We start from the raw sequence: 23721 nt of genomic DNA, 5'->3' as shown, positions 1-23721 counted from the left end.
TTTTTAAGGTCGAACCGAGGTCAAACCGGGGTCGAACCGTGATGACGTCATAATTAATTAAATAATTAATTAAAACCTAAATATAGATATTAAATTTATAAAACTAGCAAAATTGACAATATATCTATATATGTGAGGGAAATTTAATGATTTTCAAGCATATATTTAATAATTAAATAAGAAAATTAATAAAATAAAATAATAACCATGAAAACATTAAAATTTATGATTAATTTTTGAAGTAAAGTTGAATATCTTTGAAGGATTTTAATTATAATTTTTTTTAGTCCTTGTAAGAGATGGATAATTTAATTAAGTAGAATAAAATTGTAAAAAAAAAAAATTGCTAAGGGGTTGGACCGCACGGTTCTCACCGGTTTGTACGGTCCAACTCCGGTTTTAGCGATTCACGGAATTAACAAAAAATCCGGTTCTTTATGCTTAAAAAACCGATTTTCATTCCGATTTCCGGTTTTCACGGTCCGACCTCCCGGTCCGGTGCAGTTCTGAGAACTATGATTAATAGGACTTCAAAATTACAAAGAAGTCACATGATATGGGAGAAGTCATATTAAACTATAATAAGTAAAAAATAAGAAAGATTCCAATTTCCAATTTCATAAAACAGTCGGCAGTGATTGTACTTTCTTTGAAACTACCATACTATTTGAAGATTCAGGAAGTAAAGAACAAAATTGGTAGTTGGTTTTAATTTATTCATTCATAACCCTCATGCTTCCTCTTCTTCTTATTAATTTTTTTTCTATTATTTTTCGCATCTTATGGGATTTTGGTGGTGGGTGAGGATTCCAATTAATGCAGTTGTTGCAGATTTTATTTCCTATATTATCAAGCATGCTCATTCTTTAACCCACAAGGGCCACAACGATTCTTGCGTTCACTTGATGAACACGACGACGCAACAATAAAACTCGGTGATCATTCACAACTAGAAGGAAGAAGTTCGGTATCTTGGGTGTAGTTTCGGTCAAGTTGCGCATGGGACAGGACATGAAAGTGACACGTAATCTTTCTTTTCAACATGGTCATGTCAATGTAATATCTAGTACAATGAATACTGAATACAAGTCAAATTCCCAATGCATAGATTTTTTAATAAAAAATATATAAAAGTAGTAAAAAAGGTGAATCTGGAATTGTTGTATTTCATTATCTGCAGCTTTTTAATTTGTTTGTTAGGTGGGAGGACAAAAACTAATTGACTTGTGATAAATTAATCAATTAATTTAGTTAAATGAATTAATTAAATTAATTAACATGTAAATGTATGGTAGTATAAATAAATCACCAATAAATTAAGTATGCAACGAAAAATAAATTTGACAAGGTGATTTGTTTACGAATAGAGAAAACCAACACGGCAAAAACTCCACTGGGTGATTTTAAGGTCACCACTCCCGAAATTCCACTATTATTACAATAAGCGGTTACAAGTAAATGAATCTCAGTACCTTATACCAACGTACAGTTGAACCCTTACCCCAATACCCAATTAGACTTGTTATGTAGTGACAATTTCTCCTTTTGATGCACGGCTCCCAGTACGTGACTAACTAATTGCGCAAATCCCAATATGCGACTTCAATCACCAACTAGAGAAAGTTGTTAGTTGCAAAATTTTTCAATTCATCCCAACAATAAAGATCAAGAAGATGCTTGGTCACAAAATCTACGGTGCACAAACACAATAACTTCTTCACAAGGATAATGAACTATGGCAAATTCTATCTCCAATCACAATTTGCTTGAACAAACTTTGCTCAACACTTGTGCAACTTGTGAACACTTGACGGCCCTTAAAATAATCATTTTATATGTCTAGGGTTATAAGAAAAGAAAACTTAAACACATAATCACGGTTTGGAGTTAAAACAGAACTGAATTTCTGTTTTTCATAAATCTCGACAGATACCCTATTTGTCGAGCTACTATCAAGCCACGAGTTTCAACAGCTCTATAAGTCTCGATAGATAGCTAACTGTCGAGCTAGCTGTCGAACTTTAATGAATAACACTTCTTCAGCTTGTTTTTAGAATAGACTTGCATGATTTTAATACTTGATCTTGAAACACAGTTTCTTGAAGTATTAAACACATCCTAAATCTACCCAATTACAAGTAAAGTGCGTTTTGTCAAGGGATTAGTCAATTACATAAAATAGTAATATATGTTCCTAACAAATGAATCACATATGTCCTAACAATATGTGATAAATTAATGTGTTTCTTATTAATGTGTTTAATACTTTCTCAAGTTTTTTTTCTTCACTTGGTATGTTTCTTATCTCTCTTTTACATGCATTTCATGTTTTGAAACCTAGGTTTTGGGGTTTTTCAAAATTAATGAGTTATTGTTGAAATTTTGGGATGAATTTTTGATTAAATGAGTTTAAAATCTCATGCATTATAACTATATTTTCATGCATTTAGATGTGTGATATATATGTTAAATTGATTATGTGCTGGTAGGATTGGATTGGCCTGAGCTCATGATGTAATTTCCTTTGCATGTCACATGTTCATGCATTCCCCATGCATACGTACTCCTTTTTCAATATACTTGCTATATTTGAAATGTGTTGGGACTTTTCTGATTGTTTATTTCTCTCCCTCTCTTTTCTGTTTACGTTAGTCGTGTCTATGGCATCTAAGCGTAAGTCAGCTCCGTCTCAAAACCCTTTGCATTCTAAGGCATCATCTTCGTCTTCTGATCCTACTCCTTCTCATATTCAGTTTCGTGATGAGGATGCCCGAAAAGACTTCCCGGAGAACTTTTCTCGACGAGGTGTTCATTCGGAACGCCGAGTCATTTTGGCGGACTTCGCCGACATTGACCTACTCGATGTCATTCATAGTCGGGGTTGAGAGTCACTGTGTGACGTCCCGGTCATATGTCCTTCCGTGCTGATTTAGGAGTTTTATTCCAACATGCATGGATCTGATTCTTCAGTACCACTCTTTTCTACTCGCGTTCGAGATACGCGCATTGTTGTCACACTGCAGCTTGTTGCGGATGTGCTTTGTGTCCCGAGGGTAGAGCATCCTGACTACCCCAGATGTGAGCGTCTGAGGACTATGTCCAAAGACGAGATGATCTCTGCTTTCTGGGAGCGCCTTCCTGATTTGGGTGATCGTCAGTTTACACCATGTAAGGCCTTTGCTAAAGGTTTTAGATTCATAAACATGGTGATGACTTTTGTTTTGCACCCACTCTCTCACTACAACTCTATCACACAGCCTCGTGCTCGATTTTTGTTGTATCTTCTTGAGCATCTCATTATTGATTTTCCTTCACATTTTATTCTCTCTCTTATAGATGTGTATAGGGATACGACTACCCGTGATAAGTTCATTTTTCCTTCAGCTATTACGCGAATTTTATGCCATTTTTCTGTTCCTTTTTCCTCTTCCAACCATTTCTCTGTCATGTGTGCCATAGACGTCGCTACCGTTAAACGTAGCGAGGCGCAGTTTCGGTCACGATAGTCGGATTTAGTAGCTCCTCCCTCCTGTTCGACTCCATCTCATTCTGCTCCATCCACATCTGCTCCTTCCTCTTCTACGAGTGATGTGTCACTCGGAGACATCATGGTGCAGCTGCAGCGCATGGATACTCGCCTTGATACACTCTCTACAGAGTTGTATCAGGTGAACGTTCATGTCAGTCGTATTACACGGCGGCAGGCGATCATGGGTGGCTTTGCTCTTGAGGCTTCTCCTCCACCTCCTCTAGTGGCTTCTGATTCTAAGGATGAGGATGATGATGATGGTGATGACGATGATGATGATGGAGATACTAACTCTATCGATGAGATGTCTACTTGACACTCTTACCTTTTGTCACTCGTGACCAAAAGGGAGAATAGTTTTGGATATAAGAGTAGTCTTTCTTAGGGGGAGAGTTAGTATAGGACATCTTTGTTAGGGGGAGTGTTGATATTTTTGAGGGATGTAATGAGGATTACATGTATCTTTTTATTTTCTCTATTTTAGATACATTTATTCTTGTAGATGGGTCTTGTGACCATTATTGACATACATTGTACTTATTTTCTTTATATATGTTGATGTATGTTTCTTTCACCTACCCTTGCATGTGTTGTTTCTCTTCTTTCTTTATACACATGGTTCTTACTACTTGTATGCAATCTATTATTTCTGTTTCACACAAAGATGCCTTGATGAGTTTTGTTTAAAATGTTTAAGAAATACAGTTTGTCAAAGTCTACTTGTCATAAACTCTCTTCTTGCAAAGTTTTTCAAGAGTTTGTGTTAAGATAGATTTTATTGTATTCAACAAATGAATATGAGTTGAGTGATTTATGACTTCTCTCATATCTCATTTGTTTGTTGTGGTTTTGTCACAGATTGCTAAAGGAGGAGATTGTTAGGATATATGTGATTCACTTGTTAGGAACATATGTCACTATTTTATGTAATTGGCTAATCCTTTGACAAAATGTACTTTACTTTTAATTGGGTAGATCTAGGATGTGTTTAATACTTCAAGAAACTGTGTTTCAAGATCAAGTGTTAAAACCATGCAAGTCTGTCCAAGAAACAAGCTAAAGAAGTGCTGTTCATTAAAGCTTGATAGTTAGCTATCTATCGAGACCTGTAGAGCTATTGAAACCCGTGGCTCGACAGTAGCTCAACAGATAGGGTATCTGTTGAGGTTTATGAAAAACAAAAATTCAATTCTGTTTTAACTCCAATCTGTGATTATGTGTTTGAGTTTTCTTTTCTCATAATCCTAGACATATAAAATGATTATTTTAAGGGTTGTCAAGTGTTCACAAGTTACACAAGTGTTACGCAAAGTTTGTTCAAGCAAATTGTGACCGGAGACAGAATTTGCCCTAATTCATCATTCTTGTGAAGAAATTGCTGTGTTTGTGTACTGTAGGGTTTTGTGACCAAACATCATCTTGATCTTCATCGTTGGGAAGAACTGAAAAACTTTGCAGCCAACAACTTTCTCTAGTTGGTGATTGAAGTCGCGTACTAGGATCCATACAACTGGTTAGTCATGATAGGCCAAAAATGAATTAACCCCTTATAATAAATTAACCAATTAATTTAGTCAAGTGAATTAATTAAGTTAATTAACATGCAAACACGTGGTAGCATAAACAAATCACCAATAAATTAAGTATGCAGTGGAAAATAAATTTAACACAGTGAATTGTTTACGAATGGGGAAAACCAACACGGCAAAAACCCCACCGGGTGATTTTAAGGTTACCACTCTCGAAATTTCACTATTATCACAACAAGTGGTAACAAGTAAAGGAATTCCAGTACCTTATACCAACCTACAGTTGAACCCTTACCCCAATACTCAATTGGACTTGTTCTGTAGTGACAATTTCTCCTTTTGATGCATGGCTCTCAGTACGTGACTAACCAATTGCGCGGATCTCAATACGCGACTTCAATCACCAACTAGAAAAAGTTGTTGGCTGCAAAGTTCTTCAGTTCATCCCAATGATGAAGATCAAGAAGATGCTTGATCACAAAACCTTACGGTGCACAAACACAGCAACTTCTTCACAAGAATGATGAACTAGGGCAAATTCTGTCTCCGGTCACAATTTCCTTGAACAAACTTTGCTTAATACTTGTGCAACTTGTGAACACTTGACGGCCCTTAAAATAATCCTTTTATATGTCTAGGATTGTGAGAAAAGAAAGCCTAAACACATAATCACAGATTGGAGTTAAAACAAAACTGAATTTTTGTTTTTCATAAACCTCATCTGTCGAGCTGCTGTCGAGCCACGGGCTTCAACAGCTCTACAAGTCTCGATAGATAGCTAGCTGTCGAGTTTTAATGAACAACACTTCTTTAACTTATTTCTTGGACAGACTTGCATAGTTTTAACATTTGATCTTGAAACACAATTTCTTGAAGTATTAAACACATCCTAGATCTACCCAATTAAAAGTAAAGTGCGTTTTGTTAAAGGATTAGCTAATTACATGAAATAGTGACATATGTTCCTTACAAGTGAATCACATATGTCCTAACATTAGGCACAATTGTATTTTTGTCAACTTTCAACAAATAAGAAAATAAACTTATCAAGAAAAAAAAAAAAAAAAAACTAATCCAAACGCACAGTAAATATCATTCATTTTTTAATATATGTTTTTAATCCAACATGGGCTCGACCAAAACCGTCCAATCCAAACTACTTGTTTGAAAATGATTGGTTTTGTGAGGACATTTGGTTAGCAATAGGTTATTAGGTATCAAAACTATAAACATCTATCTCATTATTTGATTGGTTATTCAAATTTCCTCACCTCCTAGTTGTTCTGTCTCCATCGTCTTTATACTATCTAGAAATCTATATATGTTCTCTCTCTATCTCTCTCTCTTGTGGAATAGGAAGGATCATGAGTAACTCATATTCTCTTTATGGTGAGGAAAACCTGTGTGAGGTGAGAGTAGGGCAAGTCAATGACGGGGCATGTAAGGAGTATTTTGCCATCCTATTTAGGTTTTCTTATACATTGATGAGATAAAAATAAGATGAAAAGAAAGGACGAAATCAGGGGCAGAGCCAAAGATTTTTGTTTGGGGGGGGGGGGGGCGATTTGTATTACTAATTTATTAGTTTATACAAACTTCCATACACATACACAGAAATTAGTATATTTCATATTAAAATCCTTAAAATTAAATGTTTCATAGAATTAAATTAATCTTTTACCATATTCCATAGTGAAATCCTTACAATTTTCATTTTTAATATAAGTTACGAAATTGTCTACCATAATGAATAAAAAAATTTCAATTGAATTAACGATGTGTTCAAAGACATAAATAATCCAAAACTTTAAGAGATATGAGAACAAATTTTACAATAAAAAATGAAACTGAGAAACAATACATTCTCTATAACTACTAGACCAATTGGACAATTTTTTTAAAGAACATTATTGGACCAACTCAAATATTTTGGGGGGAGGGGGGGGGGGGTCCCATTTTTGGGGGCTAATTATTAAAAAAATTAAATATTTCAATATAGTAAAAAGAAATTTTCAAAAATTTTGCCCACTCTAACATGTAGTTTCGCCCTTGTACAAAAGTGAAAGTTATGAGAGAGAGTGTTTTGGGGGATAGTAATAGAATATGTATAAAAAAAATGAATTATAAAAAAGATATTATAATACATATAAAAAATGTGAGTGTGTCTATGTTTGGGGGGGGGGGGGGGACGAGGCAAGAGGGGGCATTTTTGCCATCTCTCTCTCTCTCTCTCTCTAACATTTACATAAATATTTATTTACTTATCTATAGCTTTTTAATTTGTTTGTTAGCTACAATTGTATTTTGATCAACTTTCAACAAATAAGAAAATAAACTTATAAAAAAATAAAAAAATAAAAAACTAATCCAAATGCACAATAAATATCATTCATTTTTTAATATATGTTTTTAATCCAACTTGGCCTTGACCAAAACCGTCCAATCCAAACTACTTGTTTGAAAATGATTGGTTTTGTGAGGATATTTGATTAGCAATGGGTTGAAATTAAAGAAATAAAATCAAATAAAATCAAGTGTAAAGTCTGTAAGGTTGAATTTATCAACCATCTTGTTGGCTTTATTCCGTGCCAAATTTGCTTGTATTTTAGCAATTAGTAACCCTATATTTAGGTGGGAATTATGTAACGGTAGTGTGTGAGAGAGTGTGAAGAAATGCTCAAGATTGTGCAAAGAAGCAGGAGCTCGCGACTGGATCTCGCGGGTGGCTCGCGGTTTGCAAGCCGCCAGAAAGTTGCACACGTGCCAAGCATGCTAGAAGCTGAAGAGTCGCGCCAGCTGTTGCACTACAGGACAAAAGTCTCAAGCTGGCCAGGCCGTTAGCTCGCGACTTGAACTCGCGACTCAACCCAGTCGCGAGGTCAAGTCACCAGAACACCCTGTTTGGGAAAAACTGACTTTTCACATTCCTTTTCACCCTACTATATATATACCCTTATACCCACGATATTGTGAGAGCTTCTAGAGAGAATTTTGAGGGAGAAACTCTAGAGAAAAAAAAGATTGATTCATCCACAATCTTTACATAGAGACTCTTTAAATTTTTCTACCCACTTCCTCTCCATTGTCAAATTCTTGAGAGGTTCATTACCCAAATCCTTTTCTCACCATACCCATGTTTGTGAGAAGGCTATTTGGTGCTTCGGAAGCAGTTAGGAAGGGACCAACGGTTATTGGTTGATGCTATGGGTTATAGCGGAATCTGGTAAGTTAGAAAAGAAAAAAGTTCGGTGCAACTTCGTTAGAGCAAGAAGCTTGGAGGGCTTAGGTACATTGGGTAGATTAGGCTTGGAGGGTCTATTGCTGTTCATGTATCCCAATTACATTTTCTAGTGGATTATTGACCGCTTGAAGGGCGGCGGAGAGGTTTTACGCTAAGGGCTTCGATTTCCTCTTCGATAACACATCGTGTGTTGTCCTTGTGTTTGCATCTCTCTTCCCTTAATCTTTTCCATTTAATTTCTGTTGTGGATGTGATTTTATTTGATTTAGATTGTTTATCAATTCTATTTTAAGCTTAAGTTCATATTCCGCACATTAATTATTTGACATTAAGCTTGAATTGTTTGACAATGTGACACGCTCAAATATATTTATTAGGTATCAAAACTATAAACGTCTATCTCATTATTTGATTGGTTATTCAAATTTCCTCACCTCCTAGTTGTCCTGCCTCCATCTTTTCTATCTAGAAATCTGTATATATTCTATCTCCTAGTTGTCATCTCATTATTAGAAATGACAACAAGGTGGAATAGGAAGGATCATGACTAACTCATATCCTCTTTATGGCGAGGAAAACTTGTGTAGCTTCCTTCGTGATCATCATGCAAACATGAGCGCTAGCTCTGTCAAAGCTTGAATTGAAGTGTAAATGAAAGTATATCAAGATGAGATATCAGAATAGGCAGAGAGGCAGAGCATTGGGGCAGAGTATTCTTGTGTTTTGTCATTAAACGACAATTGCCTCAGCTACAAATACGACCTGTAGCTTTCTGCATCAGTTTACATGTAGCTTTTCTGTTGTAGTGCAGTTAGTCTATTTTGTATTAACACGTGTAAGGTGATGATCAATGGTTTGTTGTAATGATCAGATGGCGTGAAGCTGATCCGTGTAATTAGGAAGTGGTTTAGAGGTGGTTAGATTATTTTCTTAATTCTTTAGGCTATATATATAGTCTTTCTGTTACTGTTTTGTAAACAATTCAATTCTTCAGAAATATTCAGAGCTTCTAAACTTGATTCTCTTCCTTTCTCTCTCTCTCTATTTCTCTCTAGCTTCACTGTGTTTGTTACGTTCTGTTTTCTGTTATGGTATCAGAGCTCTTTTGCTTCCATTAATGGCGAATCAAGATCAAGCTCCTTCTTCCAATGCTTCTCAACCTAATGCTCATCATGAGCTTTCTCCGATGGAGGATCCGAGAAGTCCTTTCTTTTTGCACCATGGAGAGTCACCAGGTGCTATTCTTGTTACTCAGCTCTTGACTGAGGACAATTATCCTAATTGGGCTAGGGCTATGCTTATGGCACTAGATGCGAAAAGCAAGCTGTGTTTTATTGATGGCTCTAGCATGATTTCTATGGCTGTCACACCTCTGGAGAAAATTGCTTGGTCGAAGAACAATTCCATGATTTCCTCATGGATTCTGAATTCCGTTTCACCTCACATCACTGCAAGTGTGATCTACAGAACCACTGCAATGGAGGTTTGGAATTCACTCAGAAACCCTTTTTCACAAGCAAATGGTCCACGGATTTCACAGCTTCAGAAGATGATCTCAACAATTATGCAAGGAGATTCAACCGTGACTACCTACTTCACTAATCTTCAAGCATCATGGGATCAGTTACTCAATCTCAGGCCTTCACCATCTTGTTCATGTGGCCGATGCATTTGTGGAGTGAATGATAAAATCATGCTCTTCAATCATCAAGATGCATTGATGCAATTCCTCAATGGCTTGAATGAAGCTTTCTCACAAGTCAGAACTTAGATTCTGATGATGGAGCCAAGTCCTTCAATTGACAAGGCCTTCTCTTTGGTGATACAAGAAGAGAGACAGATGGCTTTAGGCTTCAATGGAGGTGGTGTGTTAGTTGATTCAACAGCTTTGGTAGTCAAGGCTCAAGGGTTCAATCAAGGAGGAAAGAATAAAGGCAAGGGCAGACCTGTATGCAGTCATTGTGGAAAACTTGGCCATTTCATGGAAAAATGCTACAAACTAGTAGGATTTCCACCAGAATACAAGCAAAAAGGCAAAAATTTTGTGGCAAATCAAGTGATTTTTGATGGTGAAAATGGTCAATCCGAGGCTGCTTCAAGCTCATTTCCATTCACACCTGAGCAATGCCAGCAATTACTATCAATGCTGAGCTCTCATGCTTCTTCCTCTACCAGTCAAGATGTTGTTCATGCAGCCAATTCTGCTCTTTCAGGTATTTCTTGTGCCTCTTTCCAGGATTCTATTTGCCTTAATTTGAAGAATTCAATTTTTTCTCAAAATCCTTCAAATAAAATAGCTCATAATGCTGAAACTTGGGTTCTAGACATAGGAGCCACTGATCACATCATTCATTCTACATCCCTTTTCACCAGCATAACTAGTTCCTTGTCATCCTTTGTACATTTGCCTAATGGTGAAAGGGTTCTTGTCACACACATAGGCACAGTCCAACTTACCCCAACATTGATTCTTGAAAATGTGATTTGTGTCCCAGCTTTTTCATTTAATCTAATATCAGTGAGCAAATTAACCAAATCATTATCATGCTGTTTGGTTTTTCTTTCAAACTACTGTTTTATACAGGACCTTACTTGTTGGAGAGTGATTGGATTGGGTAAGCTTCACAACAATCTTTATCTGCTGCAAACCTCAGAAAATTGCAAGACTGCTTCAGAAGCAACTACTGTCCTAGAGTCAGTTTTCAACTCTTTTGTTCATTCTGTTTCTAATGATTCTACTGTCAATAAGTCATACTTATGGCATCTTAGATTAGGACATGTGTCAGATGACAAACTTCCTTACTGTGTATCAGATGTACATTCTTTTCATTCAAATAAAGAATGTGTTGTTTGTCCCATTGCCAAATTTAAAAGATTACCCTTTCCTAATTCTAATCATATATCTGAGCATGCCTTTGATTTAATACATTGTGATGTATGGGGACCTTTTGCTAAAGCCACTCATGATGGTTTTAGATACTTTCTTACAATTGTGGATGATGCTACAAGATCCACTTGGGTGTATCTAATGAAATCCAAAACAGAAACTAGGCCATTATTAATCTCCTTCTACAACATGATCTTTACTCAATTTCAATCTCATATCAAAGTAATTAGGACTGACAATGCTCAAGAATTTTTTCTCAAAGATTTTTATGCTCAACATGGGATTGTACATCAACACTCCTGTGTTGCTACTCCACAACAAAATTCAGTTGTGGAGAGAAAGCATCAACACATTTTAAACATTGCTAGAGCATTGAAATTTCAATCAAATATACCACTTTGCTATTGGGGGGATTGTGTTTTGACAGCTGTTCACATTATTAACAGGCTGCCTAGTACTGTTTTGGATCATAAAACTCCATTTGAGAAACTTTATTGCAAAACTCCTTCTTATAATCACTTAAAAGTATTTGGATGTCTATGTTTTGCATCTACCTTAACTCACAATAGATCAAAATTTGCTCCTAGATCTATTCCTTGTGTATTTCTTGGATACCCTTTTGGTGTCAAGGGTTACAAATTGTTGAATTTGATAACCAAACAAATTTTCATTTCAAGGGATGTATCTTTTCATGAACATATTTTTCCTTTCATCTCTTCTATCACTTCACCACAAGCCTCTATATCTTTTCCTCATATCTGTCCTAATGTGGCAACCCCAGTTGATGCCATATTTCTTGATCCTATCCTTCCACCTACCCAAGTTTCACATCAAGCGGTAGATTCTATCCATAATGTCATTCCTAATTCTGTTGTACCCGAACCTGCCATATCAGATTCTGGTCATTCCGCTTCTGCAGAATCTGTCACTATCCCTTTAGTTGCTCAAAATCCTATAACTGATCCACCTGCATCTATTCCCCCCTTAAGAAGATCTTCTAGACCTTCTAAGGCTCCTACATACTTGAAGGATTACAAATGCAGCACTATTACTTCAAATGAACTTACACAGTCCACTCATCTCAGCAACAACAAGTCAGGTTCTATTCACCCATCAGGTACTAAATATCCTCTCTCTAATTACATTGATTCTTCCCAACTCTCTCCTTCCTATGCCCATTTTTGTTCCCTTATTACCTCCATCCCTGAACCAAGATTCTATCATGAGGCTATTAAGGATCCTAAGTGGAAAGATGCCATGAATGCTGAGATTGCAGCTTTGGTTTCTAACAATACTTGGACACTTACTCCCTTGCCTTCCAACAAAAGGGCAATTGGATGCAAGTGGGTCTATAGGGTTAAATACAAGGCAGATGGATCTGTGGAGAGGTATAAAGCAAGACTAGTTGCTAAGGGATTTACTCAACAAGAGGGATTAGATTTTACTGACACCTTTTCCCCTGTTGCCAAGTTAACTACTGTTAAAACTCTTCTTGCTATATCTGCTGTGAAAGGGTGGCACTTGGTATAGTTAGATGTCAACAATGCGTTTTTGAATGGGGATTTACATGAGGAGGTGTATATGCAACTCCCTCAAGGCTTTCACAGCAAAGAGGAGAATGTTGTTTGCAAGTTAAATAAGTCTTTATATGGACTCAAGCAGGCCTCAAGGCAATGGAATGCAAAATTTTGTTATGTTGTCAAACAGCTTGGTTTTAAGCAATCCAAGGCTGATTACTCACTCTTTACAAAGAGGCTTGGTGGTTCTTTCATAGCATTGGTGGTTTATGTTGATGACATTCTCATAGCTAGCAACAATGTTCAAGAGGTTGAAGCACTCAAAGTTTCCTTAGATCAACACTTCAAGCTTAAAGACCTTGGAGGTTTGAAGTACTTTCTTGGTCTTGAAATAGCCAGATCAGCCAAAGGGATCAGCTTATGCCAAAGAAAATATGCTTTGGAGATTCTAAAGGATGCTGGTATGTCAGCTTGTAGGCCGAGTAAAGTACCAATGGAGCAGAATTTAAGGTTGAGCAAGCTGCAAGGTACTTTGTTACCTGATCCTGGAGTCTATAGAAGGTTAGTTGGTAGATTGATATACCTAACAATCACCAGACCAGATATAGCCTACCCGGTTCACAAGTTGAGTCAATTCATGTCCAAACCAAGGAAGCCTTACTTAGATACAGCTTACAAGATTTTACAGTACATAAAGGGATGTCCAGGTCAAGGAATTTTCTTGTCTGCATCTTCAGATTTTCATTTGAAGGCTTACACAGATGCTGATTGGGCAACTTGTATAGACACCAGAAGATCAACCATAGGCTATTGTATATTTTTAGGTGATTCCTTAATTTCTTGGAAGTTTAAGAAACAATCTATAGTGTCTAGATCTTCTACTGAGGCAGAATACAGAGCTATGGCTGTCACTGTGTATGAGCTGACTTGGCTGCTGTCATTGTTGAAGGATTTAGAGATTTGGCATCCCCAACCTGCTCTTCTGTTTTGTGACAATCAAGCGGCCATTTATATTGGAGAAAACCCTGTGTTTCATGAGAGAACCAAGCACATAGAGGTTGATTGTCATGTTGTTAGAGACAAGGTACAAGACAATGTAATTAGGCTGTTTTTCACTCCCACACACACTCAGTTGGCAGATTTACTCACTAAGGCCCTTAACAGCTCACAGTTGCGACATTTGTTAAGTAAAATGAATGTTATGAACATTCATGTTTCAGCTTCTCTTCCTAAGGGGGAATGTACACTCTTAGATGATGATAGATTAATTACAAAGAAGACAGCTGCAGATGCAAGCAACAGACCCGATTCTCATCTTGAGGGGGAATGTCAAAGCTTGAATTGAAGTGTAAATGAAAGTATATCAAGATGAGATATCAGAATAGGCAGAGAGGCAGAGCATTGGGGCAGAATATTCTTGTGTTTTGTCATTAAACGACAATTGCCTCAGCTACAAATACGACCTATAGCTTTCTGCATCAGTTTACATGTAGCTTTTCTGTTGTAGTGCAGTTAGTCTATTTTGTATTAACACGTGTAAGGTGATGATCAATGGTTTGTTGTAATGATCAGATGGTGTGAAGCTGATCTGTGTAATTAGGAAGTGGTTTAGAGGTGGTTAGATTATTTTCTTAATTCTTTAGGCTATATATATAATCTTTCTGTTACTGTTTTGTAAACAATTCAATTCTTCAGAAATATTCAAAGCTTCTAAACTTGATTCTCTTCCTTTCTCTCTCTCTCTATTTCTCTCTAGCTTCACTGTGTTTGTTACGTTCTGTTTTCTGTTAAGCTCTTTAGCTGTTTTTTACCCCTATATGTAATTGCCTCCTTTCATAAAATGTTTTTTTTTTCCCCTTTTTGTCTTTAGTCTTAAATACACAGATAGTTCCATTTGTTGGCTAGGCACTAATTAACCAATGTCACCAACTTCCAAATCTCATCAGAATAGAATTTATATTTTGAGACAATTCCCAAAGCTAGGAACTACTAGCCTACTAGGCACTATATGTTCTTCTTCTTCTATTTTATAGAAACTTTTTTTTTGAGAAAAATTATTGAAACTATAAGTTCGGCTTCTTTGCTTTAGGAATATTGCACAATGTTACTGCCAAATTTAAAGTCTGCCTAAGGCTAACATCACTCAGATTATGTGCAAAAGTTCATAAGCACTACTTACCTACTTCCACAAATTATTGTTCTTTTACAACGCGTCAGTGGTTCTCTCTGTACTTTTTTTTTCGTACACTTGGACATTGTTTACCTCTCTACTCCATGATAGAACCCCAGCATAGAAACAATCATGAAAGTTAGACTCAATTGAATTGCATTTTTGGGAGTTGCAATATTCAATATTTAAGTATCAAATAATCAATATGTTTCCAATTTTCTATTTCAAATATCAAATTATTAGCTTTGAGAAATTTTCAATAAAGCCAAATAATTTGATGGAGAGAAATCTTGAAATTCCCAACTTTAGTTTTTTCTTTGCCATTTTTTGGTAGGGAAAAAAGAAGAAGAATTTACCAAGCATAATAATGTGATGCTTTTTCTTCTCATATTTATGGTAAGATTTAATTAGTAGGATCTACCATAAATGTAAGAAGAAGAAGTATCACATCATCATGCTTCGAGAAAGCAACTAATAAATTCAAGAAATATTATATTAGTATTGACATAACAAATTTCAAATTAACAAATTGTGTCGTTTCAATTTTATCTGATGTCTACAAAGTGAATTGATTGTAGCATGTGATTCATGTTAAAGCAAATCATATACATCTTGTACCCCGCATCATCTTATTTTGTAGCCAAAAGTTTTGTGGTGCTTCTAACAACAAAGTGAATGGCTAATTTTGAGAATTTTGGTGTGATGTTATAATTTATAGGGTAAATTACAATAAACTACACTGAGTTTGAGGAAATAACAAGCACATCAACAACTTGTTAAAAATGAGAAATTTAATCCTTTAACACAAACGGTGTTCAACTGCAGTTAATAACAAAGTTATCTAACTCTCTCTCCCCTCTCTCTCTCTCTTCTCTTCTTTTTCCTAATTATCTCACCATATTCTCTCTTTCTCTCTTAATTTTATTTTTTCTAAATCTCTCTCTCTCTCTCTCAATTTTCTTTGCCTTTGGTTGTCTGAATTTTGCCAATGATGGATTTGCTTTCTCTCTCATCTCTCTATTTCAATGTGGAGATGGTGGGACTGGATTTGGGTTTGGCTGACACAGGTATTAGGAGTTTGATGCTTGCTTGGTGGTAATTTTGTGGTGGAGTTAGGACTTTGGCTAGTGTTTTTTGTTGATTTTAAGAAGAAAAAGGGAGGAAATTTCAGAGAATGAATCTTTTAGTCCATAAACAGACTATTCAAAATTTAAAGATTTGGATAAGCAAAGAAAAAGAAAGTTGAGAGAGAGGGAGACAGTGAGATTAGGAAAAAGAAAAGAAGAGAGAGAGAGAGAGAATTAGATTTGAGTTTCAATTTTTTTTTTTTTTTTTAAAGAAAACTTCGTTATTAATGGCAAACATTAACACCGTTTGTGTTGAAGGATAAAATTGACTATTTTTAACAAGTTGTGGTTGTGCTTGATATTTTCTCAAACCTCAGGGTAATTTACTATAAGTTACCCTAATTTATAAATGCATGTGTGCAAAGCAAAATTTAGAAGTACAGTGAGCAATCCCTTTCATTGCATAAAAACAACAATTTCGATGATAATATTGGCCCACATAGCTTTACATGCTGAATTTGCTCCATCATTCGAATAAAGATCTGCTATTCTCTCGGAGCAAGAAGCATAGCTTGCTTTAATTTTGATTAAGTGCTATTTCTCAGATATCCAGCTATTATAGTTGTTTTATGACTGTTATCCTCTAATGTAATGGTCACTTCCTTTTCTCATTCATTTTTATTTTCCTTTTAACTTTTATATTTTTTTAGCAAAAAAAAAAAAACACACACACACACACAGTTTCATTTGATGGCTAGGGACAAACTAAATGAATGCTATCAACATTCTAAAATACTTAGAATATATTGATTTGATACTATTTGTATTAGGGGTGTGCATCTAACCCACCAACTTACTTATACTTAATATATGTTTAAAATATATATTATATGTTTTTTTTTTGGGTTAATTACTCTTTTATCCCACTCCTGGTATAAAATAGAAACTCTAACCTAGTTTCTTATTTCAGCTCTCAGTCTTTCACTTGTTTCTCTCCTTATATAGAATTTTTGTATGGTGGTGCTACTACTTAAAACTTTCAAAAGATGGTAGGGGGCAGCAAACAGTTGTAATACTGCTGCTATTCTATTTTTGTTTCTAAATTGGGTTGGGATAAAACTATTTGGTATCTTACTATCTAAATGTCATTTTGTTTTACTTTTGTGTTGATTTGATCATTTGTGTATGGTGTTGTACTTAGAATTTTTTGGAAGATGGCAGGGGCACTTGTAATACTGCTAGCTGTTGTTGTTTTAATGTCCAAATTTTTTTTTTAAATGTCTAACCCATGGGTTCGACCAAACCCATGTGGGTCAGGTTGGATTGGACCCTTGTGATGAATTGGATTAAGTTTTTTTAATCCAACCATGATGGGTTGGACTAAAAAAACCATTCAACCCGACTCATGCACATCTCTAATTTGTACATACAAAAAGAAAATCTTAATGTCTGTTGTATCTTAAAATAATAGTTACGTTATAATTGGAATTCATCATAATCTCTTAAATAGCCTAAATCAATCTAGTATATATTTAATGTGAGATTTAATATATGTTCATTCAACACACTCATCTAATTCAATCCATTAATATCCAATGATATCACATTCAACACACTCATCTCTCTCTCTCTCTCTCACAGACACAATAGTCTTAACAAAGGGTATGGTGCAGGGGTGGAAACAAGATTTTTAGTTTTGGGGGGCCGAGACTAAACTATCACATTGATTCACAATTCAAAAAAAAAAAAAACTCAAAGTACCACACCGTACATGCCACACAACTACACACATATAAGTCTTAGATTTTTAAAGGGAGAAACAGTGGATGAACTGGTGCACTTCCAAAGGAAGCCAATGCTAAAAGAGTAAAATTCAAAGCCAAAAAAAAAAATGAATAGTGTGATTTGGTAAAGGAGGAAAGAGACCAAACATATGTAGCACGGGCCAATTATTTTCTTGTGGCTGTGGGGGCCAAGTCTTCATAAAATCCCATGGGAGATGCCCCACCTGCACTTGATGCACTCATTCATGCCACATGCTAACAGAGCTAACCCATACATTATAACTGGGAATACACAAATTAAACTATTACAACATAGTTTTTATACATACCCCATTTTTGAACTAACATCTTGACTTGAAGTTACGATTTTGAATTTAAAAATTGAGATTTTACGTCATGAATTCAGTTCAAAATAAGTCGGGTATAAAACTATACGTAACAACTTGTGTTCAACAATAATTACCTTAACTTAAAAATCACTAAATCAGTCAATTTATGTGCAATCATTCAAGTACTGTACAATAGTGTTCTAGATCTGTACAATGTCTTTATGAATTTGTTTTCTTTTATAATTATTGTACATTGTGTACCTCTCTACAGTCTACATCAAGAAAAGAAAGTTTGATTTTGGTACATTGAAATTTCATTTGCAAGTTCCAATAATCAATGGCTGAAATTTTAGGTATAAAATAATGGGCATGTCTCTATTTCCATTATGGAATGATTATCTTTGAGTAATTTTCAATACAGCAACAACGAATGTTAAAATCAGATTTCATCATGGTTAGAAATCATGAAATTCCCCAATTTGTTTATTTCTTAATTTTATTTAATTTTTTGGTGAGAACTAATACTATATCCAAAATTTCCAAATTAACATATTGAAGTCATGATTCATGTTAAAGCTAAATCTTTTACATATATTCTTTTTTGGATGTTATTAGTTCTTTTAACATTTTAGCCTATTCTTTAGTTGCTTGGGTTCCCTTTTGTAATTGTCTTGGTGCCATCTCCATCTTCACTCTTCCTGCCATTATTTTATAGACGGAGAAGGCCGATGAGTTACGTCCTAGTTTTCCTCTTAATAAATTAGTATTATTCAGCCAAAAAAAAAAAAAAGAAATCATGTACCCCATATGCTTTAAAAAATGGACAAATTACATAGACCCCTAGCAACTTTCACTTTTTAAGTTGCTTCAAAATAAATCTCAACATTTAAAAAATATCAATTAAAATCTTGGACGTTTTTAAATTATTTCAATTCACTCATCATAGACTTTTTTTTTTTTTTTTTTGCTAAATTAAATTTACAAAAAAATTATGTCATTTTAAAACACTTAAATGGCACATTATAACAAAAGGGGATGGAAGAACTACATTGAAGTAAGGAATAAATAAAATTAAAAGTAACATGATTGAATTGAATATTGGGCAGAATTAGGAATATAAATTGTAATTTAACAATTTTTTTTTTTTTTTTGGGTGGTAGGTAGACAATGGGGAGTAGGGATTGTGTGGTTCGAACTACAGACATGTGACACCATAAATAATGTCATTACTATTAAACTATCACTTGAACCCCATAGAGTTATAGTTAAAGGAAACTACATAGGATAGTTATTTGGGCACTTAATATAAACATTATGTAATATTTTATTGCAAAATTAAATTATAAAAAATAACTCATAGATTAATCACATATTTAATAAACTTTGTTTATTTGTTAGGAATTTTTTAAGTTATCATGTAAACTTTTTTGGTGTCAAAAATATACATGTGATTCACATAGAAACATTTTTGGATTTTAGATGAGTTATAATTAGTAATTACAATTTGTATGAATTTCTTTTATATTTTGTTAATAACAACTCACTGAGGGAAGAAATTGAACTGCTTTAAGAAGTTAATAATTTTAATTTATTTTAAAATCTAGAATTTTTAAGTTAAAATTATCCTTAAACTATAAGGGAAATCATGTAATATATATAAATATATATATATATATATATTATTGTGGTGGTGCTTCTCCCAACAAAGTGAATAATTAATGGTCAGCCTTGAGACTTTGGGTGTGGTATTATAAACGGCTTTTGCATCATATTCCAACAATGGTTGTTGAATCTGAGTAACCCTTTCATTGCCATAATTTCTCAGATAAAGACATTAATTTTGAATATAATATTAGCACCCATAGATTTAATCCAACTTATGCTGAATTTGCTACATCATGTGGATTAAGAAGTGTTATTCTGTGAGAGCAAGAAGGAGCTGCAACTATCATTTGGAATAATATTAGTATGACTTGCATTCATTGGGCTATTCCCAATTGGAAACAGAAAGTCACTGTTTTTGTTTCTTTTGATTGGAAACAGAAAATCATAGAGAAGTAAAAAAAGCATTGGACCCTACATGTCATGTTTTTAAATGACTGAATAGGAAATATGACCTACAATGATCATTATACTTTTGACGGCATCAGTTGAAGAATTTTGGGCGACTATTATGTAATCAAACACTATGTGTGTGTTTTTATGATGTTTTCAACCATTAATAATACACTATGTATATAATGTTGTCCACATTTGTAAAAAAGTATAAATTAAGAATTTGTTTACTCTACAATGTAAGATTTACATAGCTAATTCAATATAAACTAAGAATTTTCCATAAAATTTATCTTTTAGATTTGCTATAAACAAACTCACAGCTTATTTCAGGTATAACTGTAATCTTGTCTGACTTATTTTTTAAACAATAAATTAATAAAAATAAGTTATACCAACAAATATTTGTCTAGACGTACCAACCAATATATTAATATCTTGCTGCTCAAATTTATTGAATTCTAAAAGTATGTGTTAAAAATATCAAAATGTGCCAATTGAGTTAAGAGTTTAGACTCTAGCCAATTGGCTCCACTTGAGACAACGTAAACAGGATGACGAGATCTTAGATTGTGGTGGTGAGATCAACTTATCCAATTCTAACACGTGACACACGTTACCATATAATCAAATAAAGATTGAAAATTTTGTCAGTCTTTGTTTATGTAGGTTCAAGTCACCAAGGATTTATTTAATTGAAGCATGATGCATGCTTGGACCAACTGGGGGTGGGGGGCAAGCTCATCTATTTTCACATTAAGAAATAGATTAGAGTATACAAAGGCCAAGTGGGAAAGCCCATCTATTCACATTGAAATTTGACATCAAAGCTACCTAATCCTCAACTTGAAATTGGACTAAACTATTTTCAAAATAGCTCATCAAGACTATTCACATTGAAAAAAGTTCTTGATGAACCTTTACTATGTAGCTTTTCACTGATAATTGTACACAGAGAAGAGAGCACTGAACATTTGCATGTGGTTGCTGAAGAATAATAGAGCCCAAATTATGAAAGGCTGAGGCAGAAGGTGAGACCCATTCCTGATAAATAAGGCTGACCATGGACAGTGAGTCATTTCATCGAACACTTCCCGCGCAAAAAAACAAGAAGAATACATAAATAAATAAATAAATAAATATATATATATATATTTATATATATTTACAGAATCTTTTCATGGGCCAAAATAACAATCAATCAACACCTTTTAGATGTGAAGTTGCAGCAGAGAGCCCAAACAATATTTGGCAGCACTTCACGTGAAAGATGTCACTATGATTGTTAGACAGACTGTTGTTTCATTAATAAAAAAAATTTGAATTGAATAAGAGACTTTACTTTTATACCAAAAATCAATTGCTAAACTGATATAATAATAAAAAAATAATTATCATATAATGAATGATATAAATTTAAATATATAAATTTAATTAGCTTGTACTCTCTCATATATATGCATGAGATACATTTACAAATAATTATAATTAAATGCATATTAAAATTTTACTAAGTTTATGTAGGGACACGATTTTTAACGACCTAAGGTTGATGTTGGGCTCGTGTGTAAAGGGTCCGAACAATATGATTTGTAGAGAGTGGGTTTGGAAAGGCTTGCCTTTGGACGCTGGGTTTCGATCTGGTCCCGGTTTCATGAGCGGTCATACAAAGATGAGTTTGGACTGCATAGCTGAGCCTTGCATCAATGTAGTTTGGAAAGTTTGACTCCTCGGAATTGGTCCGAGGAGCATCACATTCTCACCATTCCTCCTCCTTCTTTCTTCTTTTTCCGGGGCCTCTTCCCCCCCCCCCCTCTCCTTTTTCCTCCTTTTTTCCCTTTTATACTAATATTCGATTTCCCTTCTTCATCTACGTGTCAGTTTCTCCTTGTTTGGGGCAGTTACTCGTCCTATCAATCTTCACGTCAAAATGGTTGGGAAAAGCTGGATAGCATGGTATGGGGTATGGGCTTGTCAGGTGCTGGGCTCCACGTTATGGTGTTGGCAGCTTTCTAGCTTGTACTGAGTTTGTCCTTTTCTTCAGGCGTTTTTATGAGGTGTTGAGCGTGAGATTGTCCTCAACCACATCCTTCAGCCTTCAAGGAGCTTTCATCACGCGTCCTCGGCAGTAGAGCTCCTCGGCCTGGGCTTTGGGCCCTTAATACAAAGTGGGCTGAGACCTCAGACTTCGGGCCCCACAATAGCCCCTCAAAATCCTGCTGCCCGACTTTTTAGTTGGGAAGTAGGGTTTTGGTGACGTTGGGCCCACATCATGGCTCGTTCAAATTTATGTACTCCACTAATACTTATGTTTTTACATTTACATGGGAGACGTGCCCAGTCAGGAGTCTTTCCTTCATTTTTCCACTCACGTGGAGTCCTCTGACGTTTCAACAATCGAAGCGCGCCTTCTCGAGGATCTTCAGATCCTACGGTTGCAGATGGCGTGGGAAATTGAGCCCAGACCTGCCTTGTCCGTAGCGCTCTTTGGAAAGCTGCACGAATTAAATGCCACCTCCCTATCCTTTATATAAGTAGGATAGGAGGTTATTCTCCTTGCATACAAACCCTTTGGCTTTCTTCAGAGTCACAAACCCTTTATCCATAGCTAGTTCCCATCTCCAGTGTCGTCTCCTCTCAGTGCAACATGTCTGAGGCTGGGGTGGAGGTGGAGGAACTTCACCCACCGCAGAGGCACCGGACCCTTCCAAGACTTAAGGTGATGTGGTCTAGGCAGGGGAGGCACAGGTTTAAGGTGTCCTCCCGCTTGGATATGGTGGGAAAGGTACCCTCCCCTCTTTCAGTCAAAATCCGAAACAGGTTCTGGTCACACCAGATTTTTGGTGTGTCAGAAGAAAGAATTTCCGCCATCAGCGCCATCTGCCTTGTCGCAGGAAAATTTTTGTGTAGGCTCCTCAACTTCCAGTTCCCGGCACCTTTTCTTCAACGGTGCGGGCCTCAAGTTGGGTTCTCTACACCTTTTCTTCAGCTGCGCTAGCCCGAAGACGGGCTCTCTGCACCTCTTCTTCAATGGTGCAGGCCCCACGTTGGGTTCTTTGGCTGCCTAAGTTATAGACATGTAAAAGTGTTGAGGAATGATTTTCCTTGAACAACGTCTTGAAACAGCAGCCAACCTCTCCTCTGTACTACTTCCTCGGCTTTATCTTTACTCTCTTGTATCTTTCTTTTCGCTTATGTAGTTAGCTTTAATATAAGCTTATTCCAGTTTTTCATTGTACGCTGTACTATTTCTTTGTCTTAATAAAAGAGGAATTTATTTACTTGTTTTGAATATTTTTCTTTTTTGCAACAACTACTTTGTGAATGTGTGTGCTCCATGTGTGTTTTTCTTCAATGATACTTAGAGCAGGGAACCTTGAAACATAATCCGACTAACTCTAATTTACCGACATTACCAGGCATAATAACGATAATTCACAGTAAATTAAACTTAGGAAACTAACCAAGATAACAGCTGAATATTCCGTAACACGTGCAAGGAGACCGTCCGAGAACAATAAACTCCAAATAATTCATCCGAGAGGGTAACCGAACAGTAAGGGACTCTGATTGTGTTTTTGGTAACATATTGCTCTATATTGCATCAATCCCT

General features: G+C 35.5%; 2 protein-coding genes across 2 annotated transcripts; both read left to right on the top strand.

The window, feature by feature from the left end:
• The first annotated feature begins 3608 nt into the window (after positions 1 to 3608).
• LOC126727689 (uncharacterized) lies at positions 3609 to 10070 on the top strand. The gene is made up of 2 exons (XM_050433616.1): positions 3609 to 3789; positions 9400 to 10070. The coding sequence occupies exons 1-2, from the start codon at positions 3609 to 3611 to the stop codon at positions 10068 to 10070; spliced, it is 852 nt and encodes a 283-aa protein (XP_050289573.1).
• Positions 10071 to 12767: 2697 nt separating this feature from the next.
• LOC126727688 (uncharacterized mitochondrial protein AtMg00810-like) lies at positions 12768 to 14048 on the top strand. The gene has a single exon (XM_050433615.1). The coding sequence runs from the start codon at positions 12768 to 12770 to the stop codon at positions 14046 to 14048; it is 1281 nt and encodes a 426-aa protein (XP_050289572.1).
• The last annotated feature ends 9673 nt before the right edge of the window (positions 14049 to 23721 follow it).

Source organism: Quercus robur, chromosome 5 (genome assembly GCF_932294415.1).
Source record: "Quercus robur chromosome 5, dhQueRobu3.1, whole genome shotgun sequence".
NCBI classification, from domain to species: Eukaryota; Viridiplantae; Streptophyta; class Magnoliopsida; order Fagales; family Fagaceae; genus Quercus; species Quercus robur.
Note: the sequence above shows the minus strand (reverse complement) of the source record. Positions and strands in the feature narration are given on the sequence as shown.